At 46.4% G+C, this 27,647-nt stretch overlaps 2 protein-coding genes across 3 annotated transcripts; one reads left to right on the top strand and one right to left on the bottom strand.

Moving 5' to 3' along the window:
- The first annotated feature begins 17,518 nt into the window (after positions 1–17,518).
- Positions 17,519–19,393, top strand: LOC100825153 (WUSCHEL-related homeobox 11). The gene is made up of 2 exons (XM_010235489.3): positions 17,519–18,422; positions 18,633–19,393. Exons 1-2 carry the CDS (start codon positions 17,658–17,660, stop codon positions 18,648–18,650), a joined length of 783 nt encoding a protein of 260 aa, XP_010233791.1. The 5' UTR covers positions 17,519–17,657; the 3' UTR covers positions 18,651–19,393.
- A 1,153-nt stretch (positions 19,394–20,546) lies between these two features.
- Positions 20,547–23,363, bottom strand: LOC100824853 (cyclic dof factor 1). 2 transcript variants are annotated; one of them, XM_010235486.3, is made up of 2 exons: positions 23,193–23,363; positions 20,547–22,462 (listed from the first exon to the last, which is right to left on the bottom strand). In XM_010235486.3, exon 2 carries the CDS (start codon positions 22,436–22,438, stop codon positions 21,107–21,109), a length of 1,332 nt encoding a protein of 443 aa, XP_010233788.1. In that variant the 5' UTR covers positions 22,439–22,462; positions 23,193–23,363; the 3' UTR covers positions 20,547–21,106. The 2 variants fall into 2 exon arrangements, with proteins under 2 accessions (XP_010233788.1, XP_024313586.1); XM_024457818.1 differs by lacking the exon at positions 23,193–23,363 and adding an exon at positions 23,068–23,123.
- Between the last annotated feature and the right edge of the window lie 4,284 nt (positions 23,364–27,647).

Raw genomic sequence — 27,647 nt, 5'->3', positions numbered from 1 at the left:
GGTACCTGGAGGAAAAGAAGCAGCTGGCGGTGCATGCATATGGAGACCGTGTGCTTCCTGATCATTCTTGCTTTCCTTTTCCTAGCTTAGCTATAGAAGCTTTTTTGAAGCTTTAGCTGGGCTAGCTAGCTCTAGACATGGATCGAGCCGTCTTATCCTTGGCCAAACCCAACCGAACCTTTCACATCTCTGTCGCCTTGGACCTCTCTGGCTTCTAGATCTCCACTGCAGCTTTTGTCGCCGCACGTTCAATTCCCTCACGTACGTACACTGTTGTTCAAACGCGTGTAGCCAGTGTCTTAGTTACACAGGTCAATTAGGACAGGAAGACAGGGTTGATTGCATTGGTCGTGCCACAGCGCCTCGCGCCGACGGTTATGTAACACGGCACATGGTTGCATATATGGAAGGGATGGATCAAGTCAAGTAGATCAAGGGTAGTACGTGTGACAGCGTAACTGAAGAACGTGCTGAAACCGTGTTCGTTTCACCTGGCTGCTGCTGCTGCTGACGGTGAATGAAGTGATCCATCGATCCAACCTGGATGCATTTGCACAGTATGTTATGTTGTGCATGCGCGGGAAATATCTCTGTCCCAGTTAGCCCCCGAGCGACCAGCTGGGTTCTGTCTGTACAGCTAGATGTCAAAAAACTGCATCCATCTGCAGATACTACTCCCTCCGATACATAAAAATGTCGTGGCAAATTTTGTATTAATAGACGATATTTATTATTTACCGGGGGTGGGGAGGTGCGTCAAGCAGTTCATTTGATCCGTTAAAAATATGACATGGTGTGTGGCTGAAACCATTCAACCGTGTACACCGTTTCAGTTTCCTACAAGTGGTAGTAAAGTATATATGGTACGGGTAATGATTCGGAAACCGACACGCCTACGTACGTCCGACCCAAAACCCAAGTCCCCAGACCTGCAATTCTGCAAAAACCTATATAGTGCTCTAGCTAGCCTTGGAAGGTAAGCAAGCAACCAAAAAAAGGAGATGGCATGGGCGCAACACGGATTAGGCCAAGCAGCATTTGCTGACCGGTATCTCCATGCATGCAATGCATATCCAAAACCAAAAGCAGAGGTAGCTAGCATGCGTACGTACGTTCATGGGAATCAAATACTCCCTGCACACACACACACATATAAACATTCTGCTCATGGTGACCATATATATCCTGATCATTTTTAAACTGGATTTTAGTTTTATATACTCCACATCTGGCTTGGATTGATCGAGCTTTGTCTCTTCCTCCTTTGCCTGAGTCGTCAATAAATTTTCCAGGCGACATATCACACGGGGCCGCCCGCCGGGGTTGGTTGCCGTTGCCGGTGCGGTCTGATCTTTGGGAGACACGTTGTGCCCCGCCTCATCAGCAGGGGAATTCGATCGTTTTCCGGCCGTATGCACTATATACTCGATCACTTGCCATGATTTGATATGATCGATGCCCAGGAAGGCGACGCGCGCGCGGACACCGTTGGCCTTGTTCATGCATGCGGCATATGTCCCTCCAGGCCATCGATCCAGACATGGGCTCGTGCCGTGTCCGCGCAGCATGCATGCCGATCGGCATTGCATATGATCATTCAGCTTCAATTCCTTTTCACCTGACCTCGATGGATGTATCCGCGACGACGACGTCCTGTTGTTGTTGTCTTGTAACGAATTGTGCGGACTAGACCTGATGATTGTTCTTGTATTTTTTTTTTACGTGTGCTAATGATTTTTTCACTTTGTACCTTTTCTGATTCCCTAACACCGTCTGGCCGGGTTTATAAGGCCCGCTCGGGATTTTCTATAAGAAAATTTGGCAAAACATTACTCGGTAACATGACGTTATTGTGACATAAAAGATATATCGTTGTATTCGTATTGGAAAACTCAATCAATAGTATATATCTCTATATACCTACATTTTTTGTATAATTGTTCATCAAAGTTTGGCACAAAATTTAATGCAGGTCTTATAAATCTGGAAGAAGTGAGTATAATTCACTGATATTGGATTTTGTCAGATACGTATCTATTCATCGTATTTTTAATTCTAAAATCAAAGATATGAGATTTGTATACCTAAGGGCTTCCACAGCGTGCCAAAAGTCAAATTTGTCACATAGATCCAATTTGGCATTGATGCTAAATTTTAGTTTTCATGCAGTGAAATGATGCCAAACTTTGCACGTAAATGGGACTCACAAAAGAATGAATTAATTACTCATTTCTCTTATCTCTTCTTCTTCCCTGCCCTCAGTTTCCCATCGATCAAATCCTCGGACCCAAACTCTGCCAGCCCCCCACGGCACCTCCTCCGCTCCTCCGCTGCACGCCCTCTGCGCCACCTCTGCCCCTCCTATGCACTCCATGCACCTCCTCCGCTAGTGCCCCTACGCCGCGCTCGTGCAACAGCACCTCCGCCCCTCCGCGCGCACCCCTGCACTGCCTCCCGCTGTGCCCGACGCTACTGTGGAGGCTCTAAGGGATATAGTTTAGTGCCTACATTGTGTAATCCCTCACATGAGCCTCTCATTCCCCAAATCCCCTACGGCCAGGCCACAACCGCCACAGTACTCCCACCCTTGTCCATTGCTGCTCTGCTTGGCGCCTCCCACCACTACTTCCTTCTGTTAGTTTGGACTCGGTGTTTCTTTTTAGAGGTTCAGCCGAATGTAACATCAAATCAGCGATTTGTAGGACTCGTAGATCTCACATCTAACGGCTGGAAATAATTGGGGTGATGAGGATCAATGTTGAGGCTCCCTTGGTACCACACATATTGCTTGTAGTACTCGTAGATCTCATATCTAACGGCAGAAAATAATTGGGGTGACCGGTGCAGACTGCGCGGCTTGACTTGTATAATGAAATACTTGATGGAATATTCTGCATCATTAGATTGATTCAATAACACATCATATTGTAGATTACGTTGTCATTATACTTTTTTAGCAACAGGTTTGTATTTATTTAACATTTTCTGCAATATAAAAGTGTCGAGCTTGAATAAGAACTTATGCGTCTGCTACATTTCACTTTTGCGATATTATTTTTACATTTTCTTTTAGACATCGATCACAAACTTATATATTTTTAGTATTTAATTATTATTTTGGCCGGATGATGCGGCAAGCATTCCTTAGGAGCGGGAGCGCGGTGCAGTGAGTGAGCGAGGTGGCGTCCGGCGACGGCTGATAGAGCGTTGCACTCGATGACGACGGATCACGGCAGCAAGGACCGATGGCGCGAGCGGCTGATCACAGTAGTGGCGGTGCGACCCCGCGGTGCTCTGAGCGCACGCATGCAACCTGCAAGGCCACCGTGCTGCGATGTTGCAAGCACTTGCATGGGCCGCCCACGCGGAGACGAATATTAGACCACTAATTACCACCGAACTCGTAGATGGCACTTCGTTAAATCGCTAATTACCAATGAATGTAAAAAAAATCCACTTAATAATGACAGGACACCAAAAGTGCGACTTTGTTGTAGTATTAATTTATTTGATCTCGATGAATTGCTGCAATGCAACATTGTTCCCGCATATCCGTAGACATTTTTCATCATGGATGTGGCCTCGACGATTCCCTTCCAAAGCTTGGCCTACCTGGTCACCAGCGAAGGCATGCGGCGGGCGCTCCAGCAGCAAGTGTGGCGGCTCCAACGAAGGCACGCGGCGCAGATTTTATGGAAAATAAATGTGACATGCAAGAGTTTGTTTAGGTTAAAAAAGATTCGTCTGTCATCTAGTTGCTTCACGTTAGCAAATTATGTGTCACGTATATGTAACGCACGATTTGAAAGCAAATTTATGTGTCACGTAGATCTAACGGTCGTGTTTCAACAACTCTCATATTCGATCAAAAAATTGAGGTGATGTGGATCAACGTGAGGCCTCCCTTGGTACCTCTCATATTGTTTTTCGTATATAACCAGTTCGTAGCCAAGCGACATATACTTCTCATTAAACCTTAACCGTTAAAATATAAGATCCGATGGCCACTGTAATTTAGGTGATGTGGATCAAGGTGGCGTCTCCTCTCGGTTTCCCTCATTTTTTTCATCTTAATCTACTTTTAGGGGATTCTTTTTCTTAATCGAACCATCTGATTTATTTGTTTTATATCATACGGCAAAGGGAACCAATTAGATGTCCTGCATCAGCAATCTGTGTCTATATTGGATATGTATTGATTTGTATTGGGGCTCAGTGGATTTTAATTTATTTTGATGTTTGTTGGTAGCCCATAAATTGGTCTACTTTGTCTGAAATCACTTTATTGTTTATTGGTAACCCATCAAATATACCTTGTCACTAAATAAGAGCCATTAGATATCAAATACAACAGTTAAATTAATTCGGATGATGTGGATCAAGGTGGAGGCTCCCCCGGTACCCCTCATATTGCTTTTAGTTTATTATTTAATATTTTCATGACATGTGAAGAAAACTAAAGTTGAAATATCGTCGCGTAACAAATTATGTTACATTTGGCACCATAAAAACAAACACTTAGATTATTATGTATTTTTTTGATGACCTATGAAAGAAAACAATGAAAGTAAAGTTGAAATATTGTCGTGTAAGAGACTATGTTATGTTTGGTACCAAAAAACAAATTTAACTTAATTACCACTAATTACAATAAATTGGGCCTGAAACTATTTTAATCTTTATTATAGCCAAACAAATATACCTCTAATTATCTCTAATGTCACTGTTGGGCCTAATTGGGCTTGAAATGACTTTAATGTTTAGTAATAGCACATCAATATACCCTCTGATTAAATCTGGACCTTTAGATATAAGATCCAATGGCCAAATTAATTCAGATGATGTGGATCAACATGGAGTCTCCCCTCGGTACCCTCATATTGCTTTTAGTATATATTAGGCCACTGCATCTGGGTGGATTTGCGCGCTTGCACGGATCCAACGTCCCCAACGTGGGTCCATGCCCTGGGTTGTTCTTAGGTGGGCCGCATAAGTTTTTTCCCCTCTTTCGTGTGGTGTTAATCGATCTCGTGATCTCCTTTAATCTCTGCCGAAGAACTCAAGTGCAATACTTTGCACGTTGTTATTTTATTTTTGGGAGTGTCTATTTCTCAATCGACTTAAAAATAGCCATTTGATTAATATTTCTCATCATTTATACTTATAAGAATTTTACACGAATCTCGACGATTGGATCAGGCGGTTGTTAGCATCGACTTAATTAGAAATAGTTATTTCTCATCGCCTTAGGAATAACAAAACCGTTCATTTTTTGGATTTGTTGTTAATCCCTGGTGTTGAACATACCCGCAAGATTTTGTTTCATGCCATATGTCACGTGAGCACTCGGTTTCGTTTTGGACTCAACGTCATTTGTTTTCTTTACAAAGCCAGAATCTGACACGTTTGTTATTTTTTTTGTGAGAAAAGGGAGATAGCTAGCACGTTTTGTTTAGACCGGGATTTTTTTCCCAGTTTCGTTTTTGTTTGCCAACGCAACACGTAACATTATTGGAACGTATTAACACGTAGTATTAAGATGGGCCTAGGCCTAACATATTTAACGTTTCTTAGGACTTTTAGATCTCAGATCCAATGACTGAAATAATTTGAATGATGTGGATCAACATGAAGGCTCTCCTCGTATTGCTTTTAGTATATAATAGAAGCGAGCGCTAGCTGCCTGGAGAACAACATCCTCGATCGTTCATTCATCAGTCGGCATGCATGCATAGCCCGACTTAATTACTTCTTTCTCTGCTTCAGTGATCGTTAATAAAGAGTTGTCATGTTATGTGCACCGCAAGTCGCAAAGTAGCGGCCCAACCCGCCTAGCCGTCCAGCGCCCAGAGGCGGGGACGTCAGGATGTGCTGTCTTGAGTTGCTCCTATTTTCTTTTATAAACACGGTACAAACGTAGACGCTCACACGCACATCCTACCTTTATGAGCAACTTCGAGAGACTGAGCCGGCCGACAAACCTTGAAAAATTGACAAAGTCACCGCAGGCACTTCGCTGTTGACGGGTACGTCACCTACCATGGAAAGAAAAAGGTTGCTCCTAATTGACCCGGCCCGCTAATTTAACAAATCATGGTAAAAATATAATTTAATTTATATCTTGGCCGTCATATTTTCCTTAGTTCTATTTACGTTGTCCTGATACACGAGGAACGTGGATGCTGTTTGGCTTCGGTCATTTCATAACACTACTAGCTATATCTATGTGTTTGTATATTAATCCCCAGAGATTAAACTGCAAACCTAGCCAGTGACCCCTTATATACGTACGTGTGGCATCGATTGATTCGCCAGGCACTAATAAGTTCCGGACTAAGCATCATTGTGCGTCCTAAAGTTGGTTACAATGCAAACGCGCCGGCTTAAAAAACCCAGCTTAATTAATTATCCCGACATGAAGCCAAAAGTACATGCGTGGGTGCATGCCTTTCCCGGCCGCGTATATATGTAAGTTGGTGGAATGTCCACTACCACGTACTGACACGCCTAAATTATGTTGCAGAGAATGTTGCTTATAAGTCGTGCATGAGAAGTGTAGGTTGTTGTTCACTTGTTTGTCGGTATCTCTTTGTTTAATTTACTAGTACTGGCTGACAAGGATTCAAAACATGGAGATTGCTATCTAAAGTCATTGGAAAAGCATATATACGGTGAAAGTCTAAGTAATTAATTAATTAGCTCCCTCTGCAAAACATTACATACGTAGTACTCCCTCCGTTCCATATTTAGTGACTTTCTATTACATGTATCTAGATGTCTTTTAGGCATAGATATATTCATATTTGGACAAATTTGAATCACTTAATATGAGACGAAGGGAGTATGTCAGAGGAGTATGCCACTACTTGTAGGGTCCGTATATATTCCTAATGTGATCTAACGAGGTAAACCTGATTAATCATCAGACGGCCGGTCGATCATTGTCATGTTTATTTTCTACATACACATATGAACTGTAGAGAGATGCATGCACTGGAATATGCAACGCATTTGTCCAAGGGCTAGCTAGTTGATTAACCGCAATAATGGTGCCCTTTTGCACAAGAGGAAAGCAAAGGTGATGTGCAATGTTCCTTCCAGCACTGAACTAAGCTGACACTCGAAGACACGATTTAGCAGAAGCCCCTTTTCGGTACAACAAGAAACATTATTGTAGCTAGCTAGCTAGCTAGATTAATTATCTTGCACAAGAGAACTTGCTACTTGTTTAAACTTCCCTAGGCGCATACATGCATAGTTTTTTAGTGTGGTTATGTCTTAGCCGTGTGATTTTTCAAACAAAATTTTTAAATCTCATTTGACCAATCAAAACTGTTAGAAGACAAGTCTGCTGATTTCCAGCTAAAGAACGGGCGACTTCGTGACATCAAAACCACATTTTTTGCTAGGACCAAACCCGATGCATTAAACGAACAGGATTATATATCGACAATGCATCACGATGCTGTGTTATTGGAGCCTTAATCCGGAGTTTTTAACCTAAAATCCCGACTGGAGGTGAAAAAAGTTGTACATTATCCCCTAAACTCCGGAGTAACCAACAACGTATACAGGAGAAGAAGGAACAAGAGATAGGGAAATTAAAGGGCTCTGTGTGTGTGAGTGAGATGTTAGGCTGGTTGGCATGATTAGTGAATTTAGCTGACCGGTTGATTAATTAATCTGGATGAGGAGACGGCGGCATCATGGAGCTACTACCCTTTTACGACGATGCACTAGCTGCGTGTCGATATCGGCATTGATCAGCGGTTTATATTCTGAGGCTGCCGCGCGCACCACGTCAGACACACTCCTGCAGTCAGAGCCAAACCCAGAGGGTCAGACAGATGTAAGGATGGATAGAGATTCTCATGCATGCATTCTCCCCGGCCAGATGAATGAAATGAATTAACAAATATAGCTGTATATCGTCGCACGTACATACACACGTACGACCTAGCTACGTATATAAACCGCTGCGTATATATCCTTTTTGTTGGCAAAGGACGGAAGTGGCGCCGCGGCCGCGCACGTCTGGCCGTTGGATATGGATGTGTTTCAGCTGGTTTGATCTCTTCTTCACTTGTTATATCCACCAGCAGTACTGGTCAGGTTGGTGCCGGGCCCTGCAATGCACACACATGCACTGTACGTCAGGGGAGCCATGTCGCGGTCGATGCCCGGGGGCCGGCCGGCCGGATCAGCTAGCCAGCGTGGTCCATGCAGCCGATCGATCGATCTTACTCCTCCCATTCATAAAAATGTCGCCGCTCCCTCCGTTACGTATTAAATGCTGAAATATTACATGATTTAAACGTGTTTTAATATATAGATATGTCCATATTTAAACCAATCTCAGTCACTTAATATGAAATGAAGGGTTATCTCCGTAGAAAGTCCACATCTTTTGTGGATCGGACAAAGTACTTATTAACCTGATCCGGACACGACCCAGCTCGGCAGTGCATCTGCACGCGACGTACGACCCTGCGAGCCAGGGTCCGGCACGGCAACGATGGATCCATCGAAAAAGAGAAAAGGAGACACCTTGAGGCAAGCAAGCGCGGCCCCTGCATGCAGCTAAGGTCGATGTCTTGGGTCCAAGCTTAATTAGCCACCCTGTGGGCACATGTGTTCCCCGTATACAAGTCTTCCTTTTGCCCTTTTATAAAACACCGCATGTGGTGATTTGGACGCCCTGCCTCTGCCCCTGTCTCTTTGGGGTTTTGTTTGTAAGTCTAGGTGAGACTTGAGAGCATGCAAAGGCCGACCTGACAAAGCCTTTGCCTTTGCCTTATCCTGGTCATCTATATATATCTCCGGTGTGGCCCGGCCGGCTACGTTTATTTTGTCTTCAAAAAACAAAGACCTCTGCATCACTTGATGTTCACTCACCACTACAAAACGGTCTATATGCAACGACACATCAGTAACGGATTCGACGCGACCGTTACTGATGAACAACAGCAGTGTTGGTCGCGGCCGCGACCGTTATTGATGAACAGAGCGGGGTCTGTCCGTCCCTGCCCAGCCATACATCAGTGGCGGTCACGCGACCGTCACTGATGAATCATCATACCTCGCGAGATACATCACTGGCGGTCGGTTAAAAGACGACCGCCACTGATGAACCACGCATCAGTAACGGTCGCCCTAACTCGACCGTTACTGATGTACCCCCTATTATTAGTAACGGTCGCCCAATTTCCGACCGTCACTGATGAGTATCGCGGTTTAAATACGAAGAACAGAGCCGCAGCTGGTCGCGCTACGCGTCGTAACGGACCAGCTGCGGCCCCTTCTTCTCCGGCGACGGCGCCATGGCCGCCCAGCGAGCCCCCCAGGTAGCCCCTCCCTCTCCCTTCCTCCTTTCTCCACCCCCCCCCCCCGCGCCGGCGGCCGCCGTCTCCATGGCCGGCGGGCGGCCATGGCCGGCGAGCTCCGATCTTCGACCCCGAAGCTTCTCTCTCTCTCTCCCGATCTATCTCGCCGGCCTCCAATTTCTCTCCGAAGTTCCCCAATTTCAAATTTTTGAGCTCCGGCTGCCGGCCAAAATGCGACCTCCTCGTCGTCGCCCGGAGCTTCTCTCTCCCTTGCGAGCTCTCTCTCCCTCCCGATCTTTCTCGCCGGCCTCCAATTTCTCTCCGAATGTCTCCAATTTCAAATTTTTAGTTAGCTCCGGTTAATTAACACCTTAATCCCCTTGTCAATGATTAGGCTAACTATTTTGCTTTGTTTGTTTTCTTGTGTATTGTGTTGTAGATCGAAGGACCGTTCTTGGATGTACGCCAAGGAAAGAATCAATGCTCGTTAGATAACCGAATGGACGGTCTTTTTTGGAGTCGCGAAAGGTGATATGGAACGAAAAGGACTTGTGATGATGCGTTGTCCATGTCGCAAATGTGGAAACACATGCATGATGAAGCCTGAAGATGTTCAGATGCACGTGCTGGCATCGGGTTTTGTGGAAGGTTATTCTCGCTGGACTTGTCACGGGGAGGATGCGGTTGATGTCGGTAGTGGTAGCGAAGATGGTGATGTCCTGCGGTATGATCTGGCGAATGATTCCGAGGAAGAAACAAGGGTCGATGAGGAGGCTAATGTGGAAGGTGAAGGAGCTCCACGTGGCAGGATTGCCGAAATGCAAGATAACCCGTACCTACGGGAGCAGCTGGAGGACCCCAAAGATGAGGCAGAGTCTGCTCAGTTCAAAAAATTGTTGGAGGATGCAAACACACCCTTGTATGATGGAGTTGGCGAAGAAAACAACGTGCTCGAAGTGACGTTCGAACTTTTGAGGCTGAAGGCAGCATCATGCTGGTCAGACAAGGGTTTCACGGACTTGTTGAGTTACCTTGTTTCGGTTTTTCCACAGCCAAACAAGTTGCCCAAGAACACATACGAGGCGAAAAAGATTACATGCCCGCTTGGATTAGATTGCGGGGAACATCATTCATGTCCAAATGACTGCATTGTATACATTGGAGAGTACGAGAACCATGAGAGCTGCCACATATGCGGTGCATCAAGATACAAGAAGAAAAACACCAGAGCTTGCGAAGATGATGGGGAAGAAGTGATGAAGGGCGGGCCGACAAAGACTGTCTGGTATCTTACGGCAGGTGGCCGAGTTGAGCGTTGGATGCAGAACGTTAAGGACACGAGGTATCTTGTCCATCACGATCCGGCGCAGGCTGCATTCGATCCTGACGGGCACTACCGTGTGGAGGAAGCTGGGGTCCTAAGACACCCTGCCGACGGGACTCAGTGGAGGAACTTCGACATGGCATTTCCTGATTTCGGGGCAGATCCCAGAAACCCAAGGCTCGGTCTCAGCACTGACGGGATAAATCCTTTCGGAAACATGAACAACAAGCACAGCACATGGCTAGTGATCTTGTTTGTCTACAACCTTCCTCCATGGTTAATCATGAAGAGAAAGTACATCCACATGTGCATGCTCATACAGGGTCCAAAGCAGCCGGGAGCTGACCTAAATGTGTATCTACAGCTAGTGAAGGATGAGCTGAAGCAGCTTTGAAACCCTGGCAGAGTGTTTTGGGACGCAAACAGGAGGGAGTACTTCACGATGAGAGCAGCGCTTCTGACCTGCGTGCATGACTACCCCGCGAATGGAAATACTTCATGCCAGGTGACACATGGCTACAAGGCCTGTACAAAGTGCGGAGAAAACACGACATCGAAGAAGTTGCCCGCTTCATCCAAAATTGTTTACATGGGCCACCGAAAGTGGTTGCATGCTAAAGACCAGCGCCATTGGTCTGGGAAGCCTGTAGGCGCCATTGGCCGCCTGATGCCTAGACAATCACCGCCACTGGTGCACGGCATTCTTATGAACGACGCACAAGTGAGTGTGATCGTGGACTCGATCGCCGAGGAGCATCATGATTATGCTATCCCGCTACCTCCGGAGGAAGGCGTGGATATCCTAGGCGGTTGTCCAAACTACTACATTATGTGGCCTAGGAGCTCGGTATCTCTCTACAACCAGCGCCGGCCCTCTATAACTCCATCTCCCTCCGCCCACAAAGGTACTTCTCAATCGCCGCTCGACCTTTCCCCTAGGATACTCCCTCCTGTCGATGCCGGCGGAGATGAAGAGCGGGCAATGTCGATGCCTCCACAGCTCAAAGATAGCCAGACCACAGGGTCGGCACAGGCTGGAAGCGTCCCTCCTACCTTCTCTCTCTTGGGTGCCGCTGAGTCCATGGGTGGCCCGCAAGATCGATGACAAGTACAAGGCAGAGGAGCAAAAGGCATGGGACAATAAGAGGAGGCATAAAAAGAGGGGGCGCGGCGGCAAGACCATCAAGGAGTCCTCCAATGTCACTCAAGATGAGATGCACTATGTGCCTGACATAACTGGAGTCTGGGAGGACAATAGGCCTGACATTCTCATGAAGAACCCCCGTCAAGGCCAGAGATTCAAAGACGGATCCTATTTCGTGGCTAGAGAGTTTGATCGGGTGCTTATTTACTATCCTGGAAGACCGATGGTCACCGAAGATTCCCTGCGCGCCGTGTCCAGAGAGATGCAAGAGCTTCATCAGTTCTACATGCAAGCATCAGCTGGTTCTCAACAGCATGCCCATCAAATCAATGTTCGAATCCCAAAAGACTATGGTTTCTTTGACGAAGAAACCGAGAACATTCAGAAACGTCCTATCACTTTTGGTGTGGAGTTCAATGAACTGTGCCACCTCTTCAACCGCCAAAAGCTTGATATCAACCTCTTAAGGCTGTGGTCTGCCTACCAAATAAGGGAACTGCGGCGAATGGAGGTCAAAAAAGTAGCCATTCTAGACCCCGCGGTGTTCAACTACGGTTAGATTGGTCTTGAGCCAGAAAAGGATCACTCAAGAACCCTGGCATCTAAACACTTGGTGGCATGTCTCGAGAAATACGCGGACCACGACTTTATCCTCTTCTTCCTTAATTTGGAGTAAGTGCAATTTTATATATGGAACCGTTTGTTTTTTCTAATTCAGTCTTTCTTATACACCCTTAGATACTAAAGTTTGTTTCTTTTGAAAACATAGACCATTAGGTGACACTACTCATTTGTTTGTCTTGGTCCGTGGTGTACTATTTCGATTCACTACTTCCGAAGAAGGGTGTTCGATACCGGTTCTGGAAACCCATCAAATCACTCATTAACACTGCCTGGAAAGTTGCGACCAAGGGAAAACTAGCTGGTAAAGGCTATAAAGACGAGCCTCACCACAACCACATGTTCCCTTGCCAGCAACAGCCGCCCGGCAGTGTGTTCTGTGGCTACTACTGTTGTCACATCTATATGGAGAATGCCAGCATGTTCAAGCCTGAGTGGAAGGGGTCAATCGCGGCGATGGAAGAGTACTGGCGGCCCCGAATGACAATGGGACACCGACCTAAATGGGTCGTGTATAACATTCAAAGGGAGTTCGCCCATCTCATCAACAATGAGGTCATCAAGCTTAGTGGGGACTTCTACGAACGCGTGGAACAAGTGGTGTCTAGGGTTCACCCACAAAAATAGCTTCAAACTTGAAATGAGATACATTTGTATTCTTTATATGCTTTTATGAAATTTTGACACTTTGTAATCAATGTCGTGAAGTGAGATACTTTTGTATTCTTATATGCTTTAAATGATGCGGCTTATATACATTTGTATGCTTTAAATGATGTGATGTGATGTGATGTGCTGTGCTGTGATGTCATGCGGCTTTATATGTATTTTTATGTGCTATGCTGTATATACATTCTGTGTATTTCCTGTGTATTTTTTGTGGTTTTAATTTTTTTAAATACCGAAAATGTATCAGTGTCGGTCGCTCGACCGACACTGATGTGGCAACGCGACCGTTACTGATGATATATACATCAGTAACGGTCCGGTCGGCCCGCCCGCCACTGATGATATATACATCAGTAACGGTCGCAGTGACCGTTACTGATGATACCCATCATCAGTAACACGAAGTTAGTAACGGCGGCCCCGACCGTTACTGATGTTGTTTTTGACCGTTACTGATAAGCCTTTCTGTAGTAGTGACTGGGCGAGTGGGTTGACACGACAATATGTTTTTGGTCTCGATTGAAACCCCCTTCGTCTCGCAACTCAATCAAAATTGGACTACGCTAGGGGTCCTCTGACGGCTTTCGGCATGTGTGATCCGTCAGCCTCCCGACCATGCGATCAGGTTTTTTGGTCCATCCGATCCTTGCAGCAAAACAATCCTGCGTGCAACATCGAAAATCTTGCAGTAAGCATCAAAAACTCGTCGCAACATTGGCTCCAAAACGGTCATAGCACGGGGCTTTGACACCGGGGATGCGTGAGCACCCCCTTTTAGGTTCGGCAGTGGGCTACGGGGATCGCTTCGGCGATCGCCGGCGGGGCCAATGCAAAGCGTATGAGCACGACGAACACGAGAACACTTTTTACCCAGGTTCGGGCCACCCTAAGGTGTAAAACCCTACGTCATGCTTCTTAGTTTGTTATTAGCCAAAGAACTGGGGTTTACAGGTCGCCGGGGGGAGTCCCCGGGTGCTCTCTCTCTTTTCGGCTAAGTGCCATTTGCTACTTTAGGCTATTGCTAGTCATGAACTGAGAATTGGTCCAACCCTTTGACCGTTGGCGGGGTCCTCTTTTTATACTGAAGGGGATGCCACAGGTGCCACGGTGCATGGGTGACAAATGGCGAGCAGGGAGGTAGGGCAGCTCCCCCTCAGTGCACTGGCTTGCATGCAAACTAGGTAGCCCTGCGGCTAGGGGTCTAGACGCCTAGAATTTACCCCAGGCGGGTCACTGTTGGCTGAAAGGATAGGGAATCCTCTTTTGGTCGGAGCATTAAATGCTGGCGTGTGCTTCACTCCTCGTCCTGACGAAACCTGCGCACGGCGTGCCCGCTGAGGCGCCACGTGGCGCCGCTGTTGCTCCCGCTCGCTCTTGCCTTTGTAACGGTTGCTTGCGCCCGGGAACACCTTCCCGGGAAGTGCCCAGGCGGGATTCCTCCTGCTGCCCCGCAAGGCAAACCCCCGCAACCCGGCTAGCCCTGTCGGGCTGGCGACTTGCCGGGCATCTCGCGCGGAGCTGCTTGGGGTATGATCCTTCCGGGGACCAAGCGAGGTGGCCCACGCGTCGCGCAGCGGTGGCGCCCCGGGTGCCACTGGTGCGACAAAAACCCATCGCAACATAAAAAAAAAATCACACATGCAGCCTTTGCCACTATGCCAGAATGTGGCTTTGGCGCATGACCTTTAGTGGTTGTTCGAGCGGGGCAAGAAAATCACGGCCACTGGTGCTCCACTGGTGGCGGTGGCCAGCCACAGCCACTGGTGATCTAGCACCAGTGGCGGTGAAGATGGTGACAAGAAAACCACCGCCACGGGTGCTCCACCACCGGTGGCGGTGCCCGTCCACGGCTACTGGTGTTCAATGGGGATTCCCCCAATGGTTACCAGTGGCTGTTCTAAGTTCAAAATCGCCACTGGTAACGCCCCACCTCCAGTGGCCGTTCTGAGTTCAAAACAGCCATTGCTACTCAACAAAGGATTACCAATATCACAAAACAACACTAGTGGCCGGGCCCGCACAAGGAACCCGCCACTGGTAAGTAATTTTGGATGAGGTTTTAAATTCATATTATATTCTGTGTTTTTCAAAAAATTAAACCACCTGTCCTTTTGAGTGTAAAGTGATAATATCTTGTCCCATTCAAAGTTTGAAACCTAAATAAAAAATTATCATCAACCATTTATATGATTATGTTGTTCATATTCAAGTTATTAATTGCTAGAAAATTCAATTTTCCTCAAAATGATCTGAATTTTTCCATGGAAACTTAGTATACAACAAAAAGCTTACATATAATTTTTGAAGACAAAACTCCAAATTGACCACAACAATTCTTCATTTTGGGGCCATCGAGGTAGAACTCTCTGAAACCATCTAACCCAACCAACCAAATGTGACTTGATTTTTTAGTTTGAACTTGAATTTTTGTATGTGTGTTTCGTATCATTAGGGAAGTGTCCAAACCAAATTTGGGAAGATTCTGAGTAAAAATGAATTTTATAGATTTTTTAGTACACAAAAGCCACACATATCACACATAATTATCCAAATTAGTGTACAAAGTTTTTCAATTTATAGTTTAAACTTCACTTTCAAATAAGTATCCTTGGTATACACTCAAAAGTACATGTTTTGTAATTTTTTAATACTCATAAAATATAATACGAATTTAATACCATTTTCAAAAATCAGCACCAGTGGCAGGTAGTTCAGTAGAGTCCGCCACTGGTGTTGGAGAGGAATTTTGGAAAACTCTAGCTCAGCACCAGTGGCCGGTTCGTAGTACTACCCGCCAGTCCGCCACCAGTGTTGTATCTCGCTCGCCATGGAATTGAAAAACACGGAATACGTGTGCTTGCATGCGATTGGTGGAGCTGGTGTGCCATGTATCTCGCTCGGCCGCTCGTTTTCTTGCCACAGCCCATCGGACAGCCCGATCCCCTTCCTCTCTTATTCCAACACGTGAGCCTCTCTCTTATCTCCTCTCTTTTTCCAAACGTGGGCCTCTCTCCCTTTTCTCTCTCTGCTCCCAGTGGCCTCCCTCATCCTCTGCCCTCGGCCGATCCACGCCGCCGCCCTCCTCCTTAGCTCCTCGGCACACTCGGCCGTTGGCCTCCTCCCTACTCCCCGCAGCAGGTGGACGCCGCCGACAAGGCCCCCACCCTCGACTCCGCAGACGCGCGTGGCTGCTGCTATGGCGCTCCCGAGGTCTCCCCTCCTCCTGCGCCATGGCCGGATGGGGCCGGGTCTGGCTGCGCTCGGCCCCGCCGCCTCTGGATCCGGCGTTTCTTGGTCCTGGCGCCGTGGATCCGGGTGAGTTCTCTCTCCCTCTCACACACCCTCACTCTCTTAACTCCGTTGCAGACGAGCGAGGAGAGAAGGACGGCGCCACTTGCAGGTGGGAGGGCGGCTGCAACTCGCCGGCTTCACCTCCACGTCCAGTCCGCGCCGCCGCTGGCATGGAGAGGAGGGCGGCTGCAACTCCTCTCTTCTTTTATTCTTTTTTTTTCCTGATCCAAAGGTGTTCAAGCACACTTACTCCGAACTGGTCTTAGTGCTTAGATCTGAAATGTTTTCTATAGTTTTGATTGATTCTTGTTGTTGGAGCCACACGACCTGGGTCTGATTTGTATCTGTGTGTTTGTATCGGAATTGAATCTGTGTTTTTTCTCCAACGTCATCAGTGACGATGCAGTGCAGGCATGTGTCTGCTTTTTTTTTAATTCATCTAAATCTTACCAGTGGCGGTGGTTTTTCACCGCCGCTAGAGAGATAACACTAGTGGCTGTGATTCTTGACCGCCACAGGAGAAAGGTATTACCGGTGGCGGTGGTCGTACCGGCCACTGGTGCTCGTCAGCACGAGTGGTGCAGCCTTAGTGGCGGGCCGGTCCACCGCCACCGGTGTTGAAATTGGCCCGCCACTGCTGACCAATTCCATAGCAGTGTGCAACATCGAAAACAAACCCCCTGTGGCACACTCAAAATCGTTGCTACGTACCGTTTTCGTGTATGTCGAAAAATACAGATATTTAACATCTAGAAACGCCGTTTTGAACGTCGGAAAATTAAAAACCCACCATTCGAAAATGTGAACAAGCAAATAAGTTAAAGATACGAGGACTTTTTTTCTTCCAAGCAAGATGAGGAAAGATATATCCTCTGCGAGTCTGCGACACCCGGCACTGCAGCTCGATTAGTTAGCGTAACATTTGTCCCTCTTGCCTAAAAAACAACAACATGTGTCCCTCTTGTGGGAAGTGCTAACACACATCCATCCCTTGACTGTGATGCGGCCGCCCGTAAATATGCATAAAAAAGGCGCCGGTAAAGTAAGATTCTTCTGTCCACCACCGCTTACCTGAACCATCCAAACAAGGGAACTGATTAACGTCGTTCGTTACCCCTCTCCATCGCCCACTCGCAAAAATCGAAAGCAACCAACACTATATATAGCCAGTGTGGCCGCAGCTAGCTCAACCCGGGCCAAACTGACATTGCTCACTCACTCATCGTCGTCCGATTAACACTCCAATTATTCCAGCTTCTTCTAGTACGTACGTGATCGATCGTCCATGGAGGGCGGCGGGCAGATGAGCTCGGAGGAGAGCAGCAGGCTAATTCATGGCGGCGGGGAGGCTGCAGTGAGGTCCCGCTGGACTCCGAAGCCGGAGCAGATTTTGATCCTGGAGTCCATCTTCAACAGCGGCATGGTGAACCCGCCGAAAGACGAGACGGTGCGCATCCGCAAGCTGCTCCAGCGCTTCGGCCCCGTCGCCGACGCCAACGTCTTCTACTGGTTCCAGAACCGCCGCTCCCGCTCCCGCCGCCGCCAGCGCCAGCTCCAGCAACAGGCCCAGCAGCTAGCCCAAGCCCACCAAGCCCCTGCTGCTCTCTCGCAATCGGCGCCGGTGGCGGCCCAGTACGGCGGCGGAGGGTACAGCTCGTCCTCGTCTTCCTCCTCCACCTGGCCGCCGTCCTCCCCGCCGTCCGCGGGGATCATGATGGACGGCGGCGGAGGGGATGACCTTTTTGCCATCTCGAGGCAGATGGGGTATGGGTCCGGGTCGTCTTCCTCGGCTCCGGCGGCCATGGCGCACGAGCAGTCGCAGATGTACTACGGCTACTCGTACCAGCAGCAGGCGGCGGGGGGGATGAACAATTCGATGATCCAGGTGTACATCAATGGCGTGGCGACGGAGGTGCCCCGGGGCCCGGTGGACGTGCGCGCCATGTTCGGGGACGACGCCGTGCTGGTGCACGCCGCCGGGGGGATGCTCCCCGTCGACGACTACGGCGTGCTCCTCCATAGCCTCCAGATGGGCGAGAGCTACTTCCTGGTCAGTCACTCCCTCACTCGGTTGTACTGCTATACTGAATTCGGTACTCGTCGTGGACTAACTACTATGTAGTACGAAGTTAGTCCAAATTTATACTAAATTCACGAGACTTATTGTGGATGGGAGGGAGTTTTTATCTGAGTATTTTTTTTAAACAGAATGTGTTGATCGTGTTGTGTCTTAATTGTTCCATATTGGATCTGTGCGCAGGTCTCAAGGTCAGCTTAACTTGTATCATCATCGTCACTAGCCGTGGATTAAGTTAATCTGCACGTTGGAGAGGCAAGTGTGGTTGCCATTAATTAATCGTGAAGCAAGTGCAGGAGCTTAATCTCGGTTGAGTGAAATCGACCGATGGAGCTAGTAGTGGTTCTAGCTTCTGGCATTGGTGACCAAATTGCAATCGAGATCGGCCTACGCGTATGATCGATTTATTGATGGAGATCGAAGAAGTGAAGACGGCCGAAATGCATACATGGGGTGATCGACATCGATTGATCCATCCACATGTATACGACAAAGAGTATATATAGGTATATAGATAGTACATACATATATATAGAAGCTCTCCCCAGTACGTACGTACGTACACAGATGATGAGCCTACATAACCAATTAGTGTTCAATCAAGCCGTACATTGTGAACAATTAAGCTGCTATACGCCGTATGTAATGCAGGATGCGTAATCTATGTGCGTACTCTGTGTGCGGCTGCCCTTACGCAAGCAAATTAAGGCGCAATTGGATATAAACTGTTACGTTCAATATTAAATGACTCAAATTTGTCCAAATGTGGATGTGTCTATGTCAAAAACAGTCTAGGTACATACAATAGAAAGTCACTTATTATGAGACGGAGAGAGTAGAAAGATGTATTATGTTCCCAGTGTTTTTTGTCACTCTTTTTGCTCGTCATATACCCTGTAATAATGTTGATGATCAAGAAACAGATGATGGAGATAATTCCTGCTTGTGCTGTTGTGCATCCGTGGCAAGTGGCGATCGATCGACCGACCTCACGGCCGACCAAAAGGACGACACCACGTGGCAAAAGCAAGCTAAGCTACCAGGAGCAATTTTAATTTTCCTCTTGTGTTCTTCTTTTCTGTGCCGTGTCGTGTTTCAGGGGGGCTTTGGATCTGGTGAGCGGTGACACCATGTATACATGATTGACTAATCAATCCCTTTCCCTGTCTGGGATCACATAAACTAGTGAACTAGTAGCAGAGCACTTTTACTAATTTGGCAATTCTAGTTTAAGACGATCCAAAGACGCACGCAACTCAAATTATTATTATTACGTACTACTATAGTTTTGTTAAAAGAACTTTGTAATGACCAATTTAGTTTGGCATGGTGGTGGACTTTGCCCATCTCTGCAGCCAAACCCTGACCTAAGCCTATAGCTATAGGGGGGTCAATGTCGGTCAAGTGCCTGACAAAAGTGTGCCATTACCAGTGACGAATTGAATCTCTCTTTTCTTCCTCCACTATATGCACCAGCTTATGACTCAGTGTGCCAGTCAAACTAAGACGCTGCACCATGATCAGAAGTAGTAGTAGCACAGATGCTTTCAGGTTTGGCTTCTTGGAACTTTGACTGCATCGCTGTATGGTTTTTCTGCTCTCTGCCTAACAACTTTGCCAATTTGGCTGGCTTGAATCAATACTATATATGGATGACCCATGTACATGCTGCCTACTGAAAGTGCCATTTGGTGTCAGTTAAGACCTTGCAAGGCAAGCAATCAACCCAATAGAACCTTCACCATTGAGGTGATCAAGAGTGCTCTAGTGACAGGTCCTTTTACATGCAGGACATACAATGTCTCTCTTTCCAGTTTGAACAAGGGGAACACAAGTACATAACTAAACTGGGTACTTCAGTGCAAGAGTAGCAAGCATTTCAAGGAACAAAAGATCCATCCATTTCATCAGTGCAAGAGAAAAATTGGAACTGAAGAAAAAGATGGGTGGAGCAAGCACGCAATTCGCTTCTGGACGAGTCACTTGTCACATCCACAAAGAGCTTACAGCATCATAAAGGGGGACCTTTACGACTTGAGACTTGGGCACACAGATGTTGATCCATATAAAGGCAGTGCAATATATATGATATAGAGCAAAGTGAAAGACAGGGGCATCTCAACTAATCAGAATGCAGGCCACAGATTAAGGTGAGCAAGCAACCACTAGCTCTGCTTCTAGATCCCCCACATAGCTTACAACTACCACTCACTTACTCAGTGCTCATCATCACTCACACATACACACATGGCAATTGGCAATACAGAAGAGGGCAGCAGTCAGCATCAAGAAGTTAGCACAGAAATTACTGATTTCTCCGGAGCCTGAACTTCTCTTCCGTTTCTGACTGGAGTATGCAGGCCATGTCGTCATGAGTTCATGACCACTGGCCAAAGCTCTGAAAGCATAATACACGTATGCATTAGGAAAAGCTATTGACAATTATTCTTGTACAACCAAACACGTGCTGGCAATCTGACCATGAACCCGGTGGGGGTGGTGCATGCTCTACAAGAAAATTATAGAGAGAAGGCGAGAACACTGTTATGGTAGTATAGTACAGTTGTGCAGGACCTACGTTGCCAGATCATTGTTCAAGACTACAGTATTTTCTTGACATAACATCTTAGAGAAAACACAGCACAAATTTAGATATGTCATGTCGTCTCCTGGAAAGACTGAAAGCGCGATTGAGCCGCCGGGTTTGCTTGCATGACTCGAGCTGCATCGGACATTTGCTCCTTGCTACCGGATTTTGACTGGAATGGTCTAAACATGCCACGGTTGCCTGGTTCGATCCCGAGAGTGGTCCATATTGAACTCTTTGCAGCTTCGTCAGGATCATGAATCCGAAGTGTTTTGGGAATCCACAAGGATTTTTCAGACTTCTCATCGCCGTGCAGGTTAGAGTCCCTTGGGTGCTTCCCAAGGACCGGAGAAGCACTGTCTGAACATGTAATACTGCTTGTGGGAGGTGCTGCTGGCATGCTGTATCCAGGTCCAAGCCATGGCGCGCTCCATGCGCCATTAGGCCAGGGAGAGACGAATGGCCAAACAGAAGGTGGCATTAGTGGGAAAGGAATGGGTGGACCACAGAACCCTGGTACCGGCACCATAGGTGGCAAGTTCCATTGAACATTAACTCCATTGCCATTTTCTGAAGATTTTACTGATTCAGTTTGTGCTGGGCATATTGGTGTTGCCATGGCAGCAATACCGTTCCATGCTGGATTCCATGGGTACATAAAAGGAGGGCCAGGGAAGCATGGTATAGGATGCACGGGAGTGACGCCATTGCAGTCCCCAGCTAACCCATTTTGATGTCCACTGACTGTTCCTTTAACTGACTCAGTGTCTTGACTATCTGAAATTGTAGTTGGAGGTGGGCAGGTCAGGTTTTTTCCACTTATGGGATGTGCCGTCGACGCAGGATTGCTGATCTTATTCTGCTCTTCAACTCTCAGTGAAGAAGCCATGGAGTTACAGAGAGGGGCATCAGACCCAAACGTAACTACTGGCTCATTTCCTTTTACAGAAAATGGAATGAGTGAAGCATCGCCGACAGGAGCGGCTAGACTACTTCCTGGAGTCAATATACTGCGGCAGTTTGAACTCGAGCTCTTACTCTTGCGCCTACCAGCACCAACAGGGATGTTCCTCATGCTTCCACCAGCCGTCCAATATCTTTGACAACCCTTGCAAAAATGTCTTGGTTGGTGAACGTTGTAGTTATTGTAGTAGCAGAACTTTGTATCCATGCTCTTGCAACGAGGACATGGCAGAATCTTGTCTGGCTTCTTCAGGACCTTGTCTCTGCTTGATCCATCATCCTCAGTCTTAGCTGCCTCCGACTTGGATCCTTGTTCAGTCCTCTCATCACCGTTGGGTGCCTGATTCTCACACTCAGTGGAGTTATTAAGGCTTGACTTATTTATTTGACCAAGATCGAACTCCTGCTGTGTGGATGGATTTTCCTTGGTGATCCTCATGCCTCCATTATCTTTGCACGCGACCTGGTTATTAGATGAAGAAAAAGAAAGAGGTATATTATTGTCAGGAAAAAAGAACAAGGAGTAGCATAATATATAATCTAAGTACAAGTACTTTACAGTATATACATTGCATAAATCTAAGCCATTCACAAATATTTTCTTAGATAATACAAAGTTAACCATTTCTGTACAGTTAATACCTTTCGTAGAATAGTTTGCTATTGTCAAACCCTAGCAACTGAGCTGTGGGTCGAACTTTCAGATTTAACTTAAACATGTTCTAAATTTAGGAAATTTAAGATCATGTCAGCACAATGGAGACACGAAATTTCCAGACGGAAACGTAATTGTGCGTCTACAGAGCAGTTAGGCCAGAAACCAAGGGATGGAAAACTACCTATCATACCCTCTAAGTGAAATTGTCAAAGTACACTGAAGTGCAATTAGCATCAAAAGAGGAAACTTTGTGAGGGGTTTCCGTTTAGATAGACTGCAGGCCTACCTACTTCAGAGCTGCTTTATAAGAGCCTAATGCAGAAAAGTAGTAGCCACCTAAAAAATTGATAAATTGGGATGATTGAAGCATGATAACCACTATCACGGGCGGAGGACCCAGTAGGGCAAACCTTGATTTTTGCCTCAGTCACGAATTGGGGAAGATTATGAAACGGGGATCTAAAGGGCGGAATCCGTTCGTGGGGTGATGGGAGGAGAAACGGTCGGGAGCGAGAGAATCGAAGGGGAGATCAACCTGCGGTGGAGGCGCTCGAGCGAGGAGGAAGACGAGCTAGGGGGCTCGGGCGCTCGGCAGCGGGATGAGTGGCGGCGCTCGCGCGAGGAGGAAGAAGATCCACGGAGCGAGGGGGCTGTGGGGCTCGGCAAGGAGACGGGGAGAGGGGGTATAGCTTTTTTTTTTTTCTTAGAGGAGGAGAGGGGGTATAGTTTATAGGCTGCGTTATTTTCGGCTTCTAGCACTGGTTTTTCTTAAAATCTGTCCTCACCTAATTTCCTAAAAAAGCCGCATCTCAGATTTAGTTAATTTGGTAGCCTAATCAAATTTAGGTGGCAGTTTTTTCAGGAAGCTGGGGGAGAGCAGCTTCTCAGAAAAACCGGTCCAGAAAACCAAAAAAAACTGGCTCATGGTGGTCCACTATAAACTAGTATTGGTCTGTCCCTGTATCAACCCACCCAAAATTTAGGCGCAGACAGAGTCAATCATCATACCGACCATCCAACACAAATCGTAATCGTAAATTTTAGCTACAAAACCATCAGAATCCAAAATATTGACATGATCTTAAAGAGAGAGCTCTGGTACCTATCTAACGTCCTAACCTAACCTAATCAGACGTCCAGGAAGACGCAAATTTGGCGGATTCGACTAGGACAAGTAACCTAGACCAAGATCCAGGACACGCCCATATTCATAATTAGCAAACGATTCTTCCTTTCTCACGGAACTAATTGGGGGTATCTACAACTCATTGGGATGAACTGATGAAGCAACACAGATGCAGTTCTTTCTAATAGTTTTACCTATTGCAACATTTGCACAGCCGGGAGAAGAAAAACAGCACACACATGCTCTGTATCGCAAATACTTCGCCCGTTCCATCGAATCAAATCGCAGAAGGATTATAAAGAATATCTGACGAACTGAAACTCTGAAAAGGGGAGAAAGAGGGGACTAGGACTAGGAGAAGCTCGTGCGACTTCACCTCCACGGGGGCCTGCGGAGGCGTACGGGGTGGCACCGGCGCAACGAGGGATTCCTCCGGCGGCAGAGAAGGCTCGGCTCCGGCGAGCTCCTCCATGGCAGTACGGTGTGGTATGGGGCAAGATCCGACAACTGGAGTTGGCGACTCGGCTACGAAGGGGAAAAGATTTTGCTCTCGGTGTTTAGCCTCGCGTTCGTGGAGACTGCAGACACACCACTGCGCTAATGCTGGAATTGCATAGAAGTCCTTTTGTCTTGTTATCATCTACTCTCTCATGCATAATAAGTGTTACTGATTTAGCACAACTTTCATCCGATCCATAATACGAGTATAATTTTTTCCAAGGGAATAAAAGGTGGGTGAAGGCCTTCCACCCCGCTTTGCCGATAGGCGGTGGATTAGGTGTCCAGCGAGGTCTTTCGATGAATTCAAGGTGCACCGACAAAAAATCGAGCCTCTGGCAAGAAAACGATGCCCTCCATTGCTGATGTGAGCCCGCACAGTCGGCAATTGTAGGCCCTTGCCACTGATACATAAAACTGATTGAAGACGAAGGGTAGGAAGAATGTTGGAGATGACGATAGGATAAATGGGACCGAGGCGTTTGAAGTACATAAAACTGAGCGGTTCAAATGTGCTAGTGGTGGATGAGCGATTCGGATGTGCCATAGGTTAGAGTTTCCAAATGGGCCTAATGGGCCCATATTGCATATGTCTCCTTTCATCCTAGCTAGCATGCATCGTTTGCACAAAATCATCCACCCTTGCACTTCTCCATCTCCGCACGAATCCACGCTCTTCCATCTTCCCACTCTTGTAGCATGCATGTACACAACACTTGAGAGGCGAGTTACGAGCCTAACTAGAATGTCCAAACACTGCCTAACGTTTTTCAAAACCTTGCTATTTTTTCATGCCATTTTACACTCCTCCACCATCATCAACGCAAAGTTAGCAACGAGACGACCTCACCACCTCGTCGCATAAATGGGATAGAGCCGCTCTCTCCCTTACATGCACGCCGTTAAATTTCCTTCCATCGTAGTGTTCCACACATTAATTCTATTTTTAGATGAGGACGAAGGACAATCAATATCTACATACAAAAGACAATTGAGAATTTCAAATGGGAATCGAAACATCCATACCACACTAAGGTGTGTTTGGTTCTTGCCTATTCTTGCCCTAACAATTTTTGTCAACAATTGGCTAGCCAATATATTGGTTAAGGATTTGTTGGCCCATGGTTTGCCAAAAAAATGGCAAGATTTGTGAGGAGATGTGTGTAGAGTTGGCAAGATTTCTTTTGACAACCAAAATTTTGGCTATCAACCAAATAAAGACCAAATAAATATAGGTTACCAAAATTTTGGTAGGACAAATTTGGGCATGAACCAAGGCCCTACGGGACCATAAATTTTCCCATTAAAGTACTCCCTCAGTCCCAATATATGAGGCACGCACGCATCCCAAGATTACAAATTTAACCGGCAAAATATAAATTATATTTCATAAAAAAAATATCATTAGATTCGTAATCAAATGAACTTTCTAATGATATGTTTTTTTCGTCATATAATTTATATTTTGATAGTTAAATTGGCGATCTTGGAAGGCGTGCGTACCTCATATATTAGGACGGAGGGAGTAGTATATCTTGTTCGTAATTACGAGATAGTTGAAGGGTGCTTTAACAAAGAGATACATGTGGTTTACTTTACCGGGAGCGGCCGGTGCGCAGTGACCGGCGTTGGCAGTCCAGGTCCTAGTCAGCGCGCTGGGAGCGATCCTGGGCCACGAGTTCCTCTGGACCCACGGCCCGTGGAGCCCACCATAAGCCACGTGACCCTGCTGTCCCTGCCAATCTGCATCGGCAATACTTGGGGAGAGGGAAAAACAAGCGATAATTGGAAACTGGAAAGTATCCACAAGCAGCAACTTGACGAAAAATCATATCCACGAGTTTCACAAAGTGTTAAAAAAAATGTTTTCATTTTTTTCATATTTCTTCTGAAATTAGTAGACATGATCTTTTCAACTCGCTACGATCCATAAAAAGTGTCGTCCACTTTTGCTTTGTACTAAGTACAAAACAAAAATGGCTTATATATTATGGACAAATGCATCGATCATGTCACTAATTAAATCCACGATGCTACATATAATAACTTTTTTTTCTTCTCATTCGCTATTGCCGTACAAATTGACTTCAGATTTTTTTTTTCCGGCAAGTTGCTCCATGCATATGTGCATGTGAAGCAAATCATGGCACAGCACATTTCCAGGTGACCATCAAATCTTTTTCGACCTTCTTAGCACAACAAGGAGCTGCTGCATATATACATGCTTCTGCATCCACACATCTGCCATGGCTCGCTGACAACCACATGATACAGATCTTTTGCTGTGCTGCCAATTTCCTAGGCATAATTTATACAAGAAAGATCACGCAAATTCCGGTGGTAGCAGTACTAATCACATGGACCATTCATGCATGATGTCCCCTCTCCATCATCGACCCATCCTTGGATGCCTGATTAAAGAACTGATGCAATATGGCGCCACCTGAATACCTGAAGACCATGTTTAATTATCTCTCTACACACGTACTGGAGAGAAAGAAATTCAGACAAAAATAATTAGCCTTTTTCGTGTAGCCAAAAATGGATTACTGGATATATATATATATATGTGGCCAGCAAAGAAACAATGCCGGAACACAAACAACAAGCAACCATTAATCCGTCTCCTAATGAAAATGGTTCAGCTGATGCCGGCCGCCAAAAAAAAATATAGCACACTGATCAGTTGATCACCCCTTCATCACCAGCCGGTCACCTTTCAGCAACAAGCAACTTTAAAGCACAACCACAAACAACAGCTAGCTAGCGTCAGATGACAAGTGGCTACAGGTTGTTGTCCTTGTCCTCAATCCCCGAAGTAGATCTAGATCACAATTCCAAACAAGGGAAAAAAAGGCCACACAATTTAATTAGAACTGTCTTTGTGAGAAGTATACTGGTTTCTTATAATACAAAGTGGAGGGCCCTCTCCCGCTTTCTAAAAAAAAAAGAATCAGCCCTGTTGGGCTCTCAATCTACTCTCCTCTTGTTATGAAGTTGCGAGGGTTGCTCAAGGGCCCTAGGGAGCTATTACTCTGTAAGTTTAGTCATAGTTAAAATAAGATTGTCCATAGAGTTAGATTCTCTTCTCCGGTGACATAGATTTTGGTAGGTTTGTTGCATCACGCCGGGGTGTTAGGTTGTGTCGCTTGTAATGTTTGTCCGAGAACGTTGGTTATGATCTTGTCTCGAGTGCTTGGTTGTTTCGGCCTATTTTGGGCTTGTAAGTTGTAATCGCGTTTTCTTGAAGAAGGAAAAAGTAGAATTGTCGACATGTTAGTAGGGATAATGTCGCCAACATTTGGATGGGCAATATCCCTCGTTTTCCTTATGATCTTCTAACTATATGGTGTAACAATATTCATG

This window comes from Brachypodium distachyon, chromosome 1, assembly GCF_000005505.3.
Source record: "Brachypodium distachyon strain Bd21 chromosome 1, Brachypodium_distachyon_v3.0, whole genome shotgun sequence".
NCBI lineage: Eukaryota > Viridiplantae > Streptophyta > Magnoliopsida > Poales > Poaceae > Brachypodium > Brachypodium distachyon.
The sequence above is the reverse complement of the archived record's forward strand: the minus strand, read 5'-3'. Positions and strand labels throughout refer to the sequence as shown.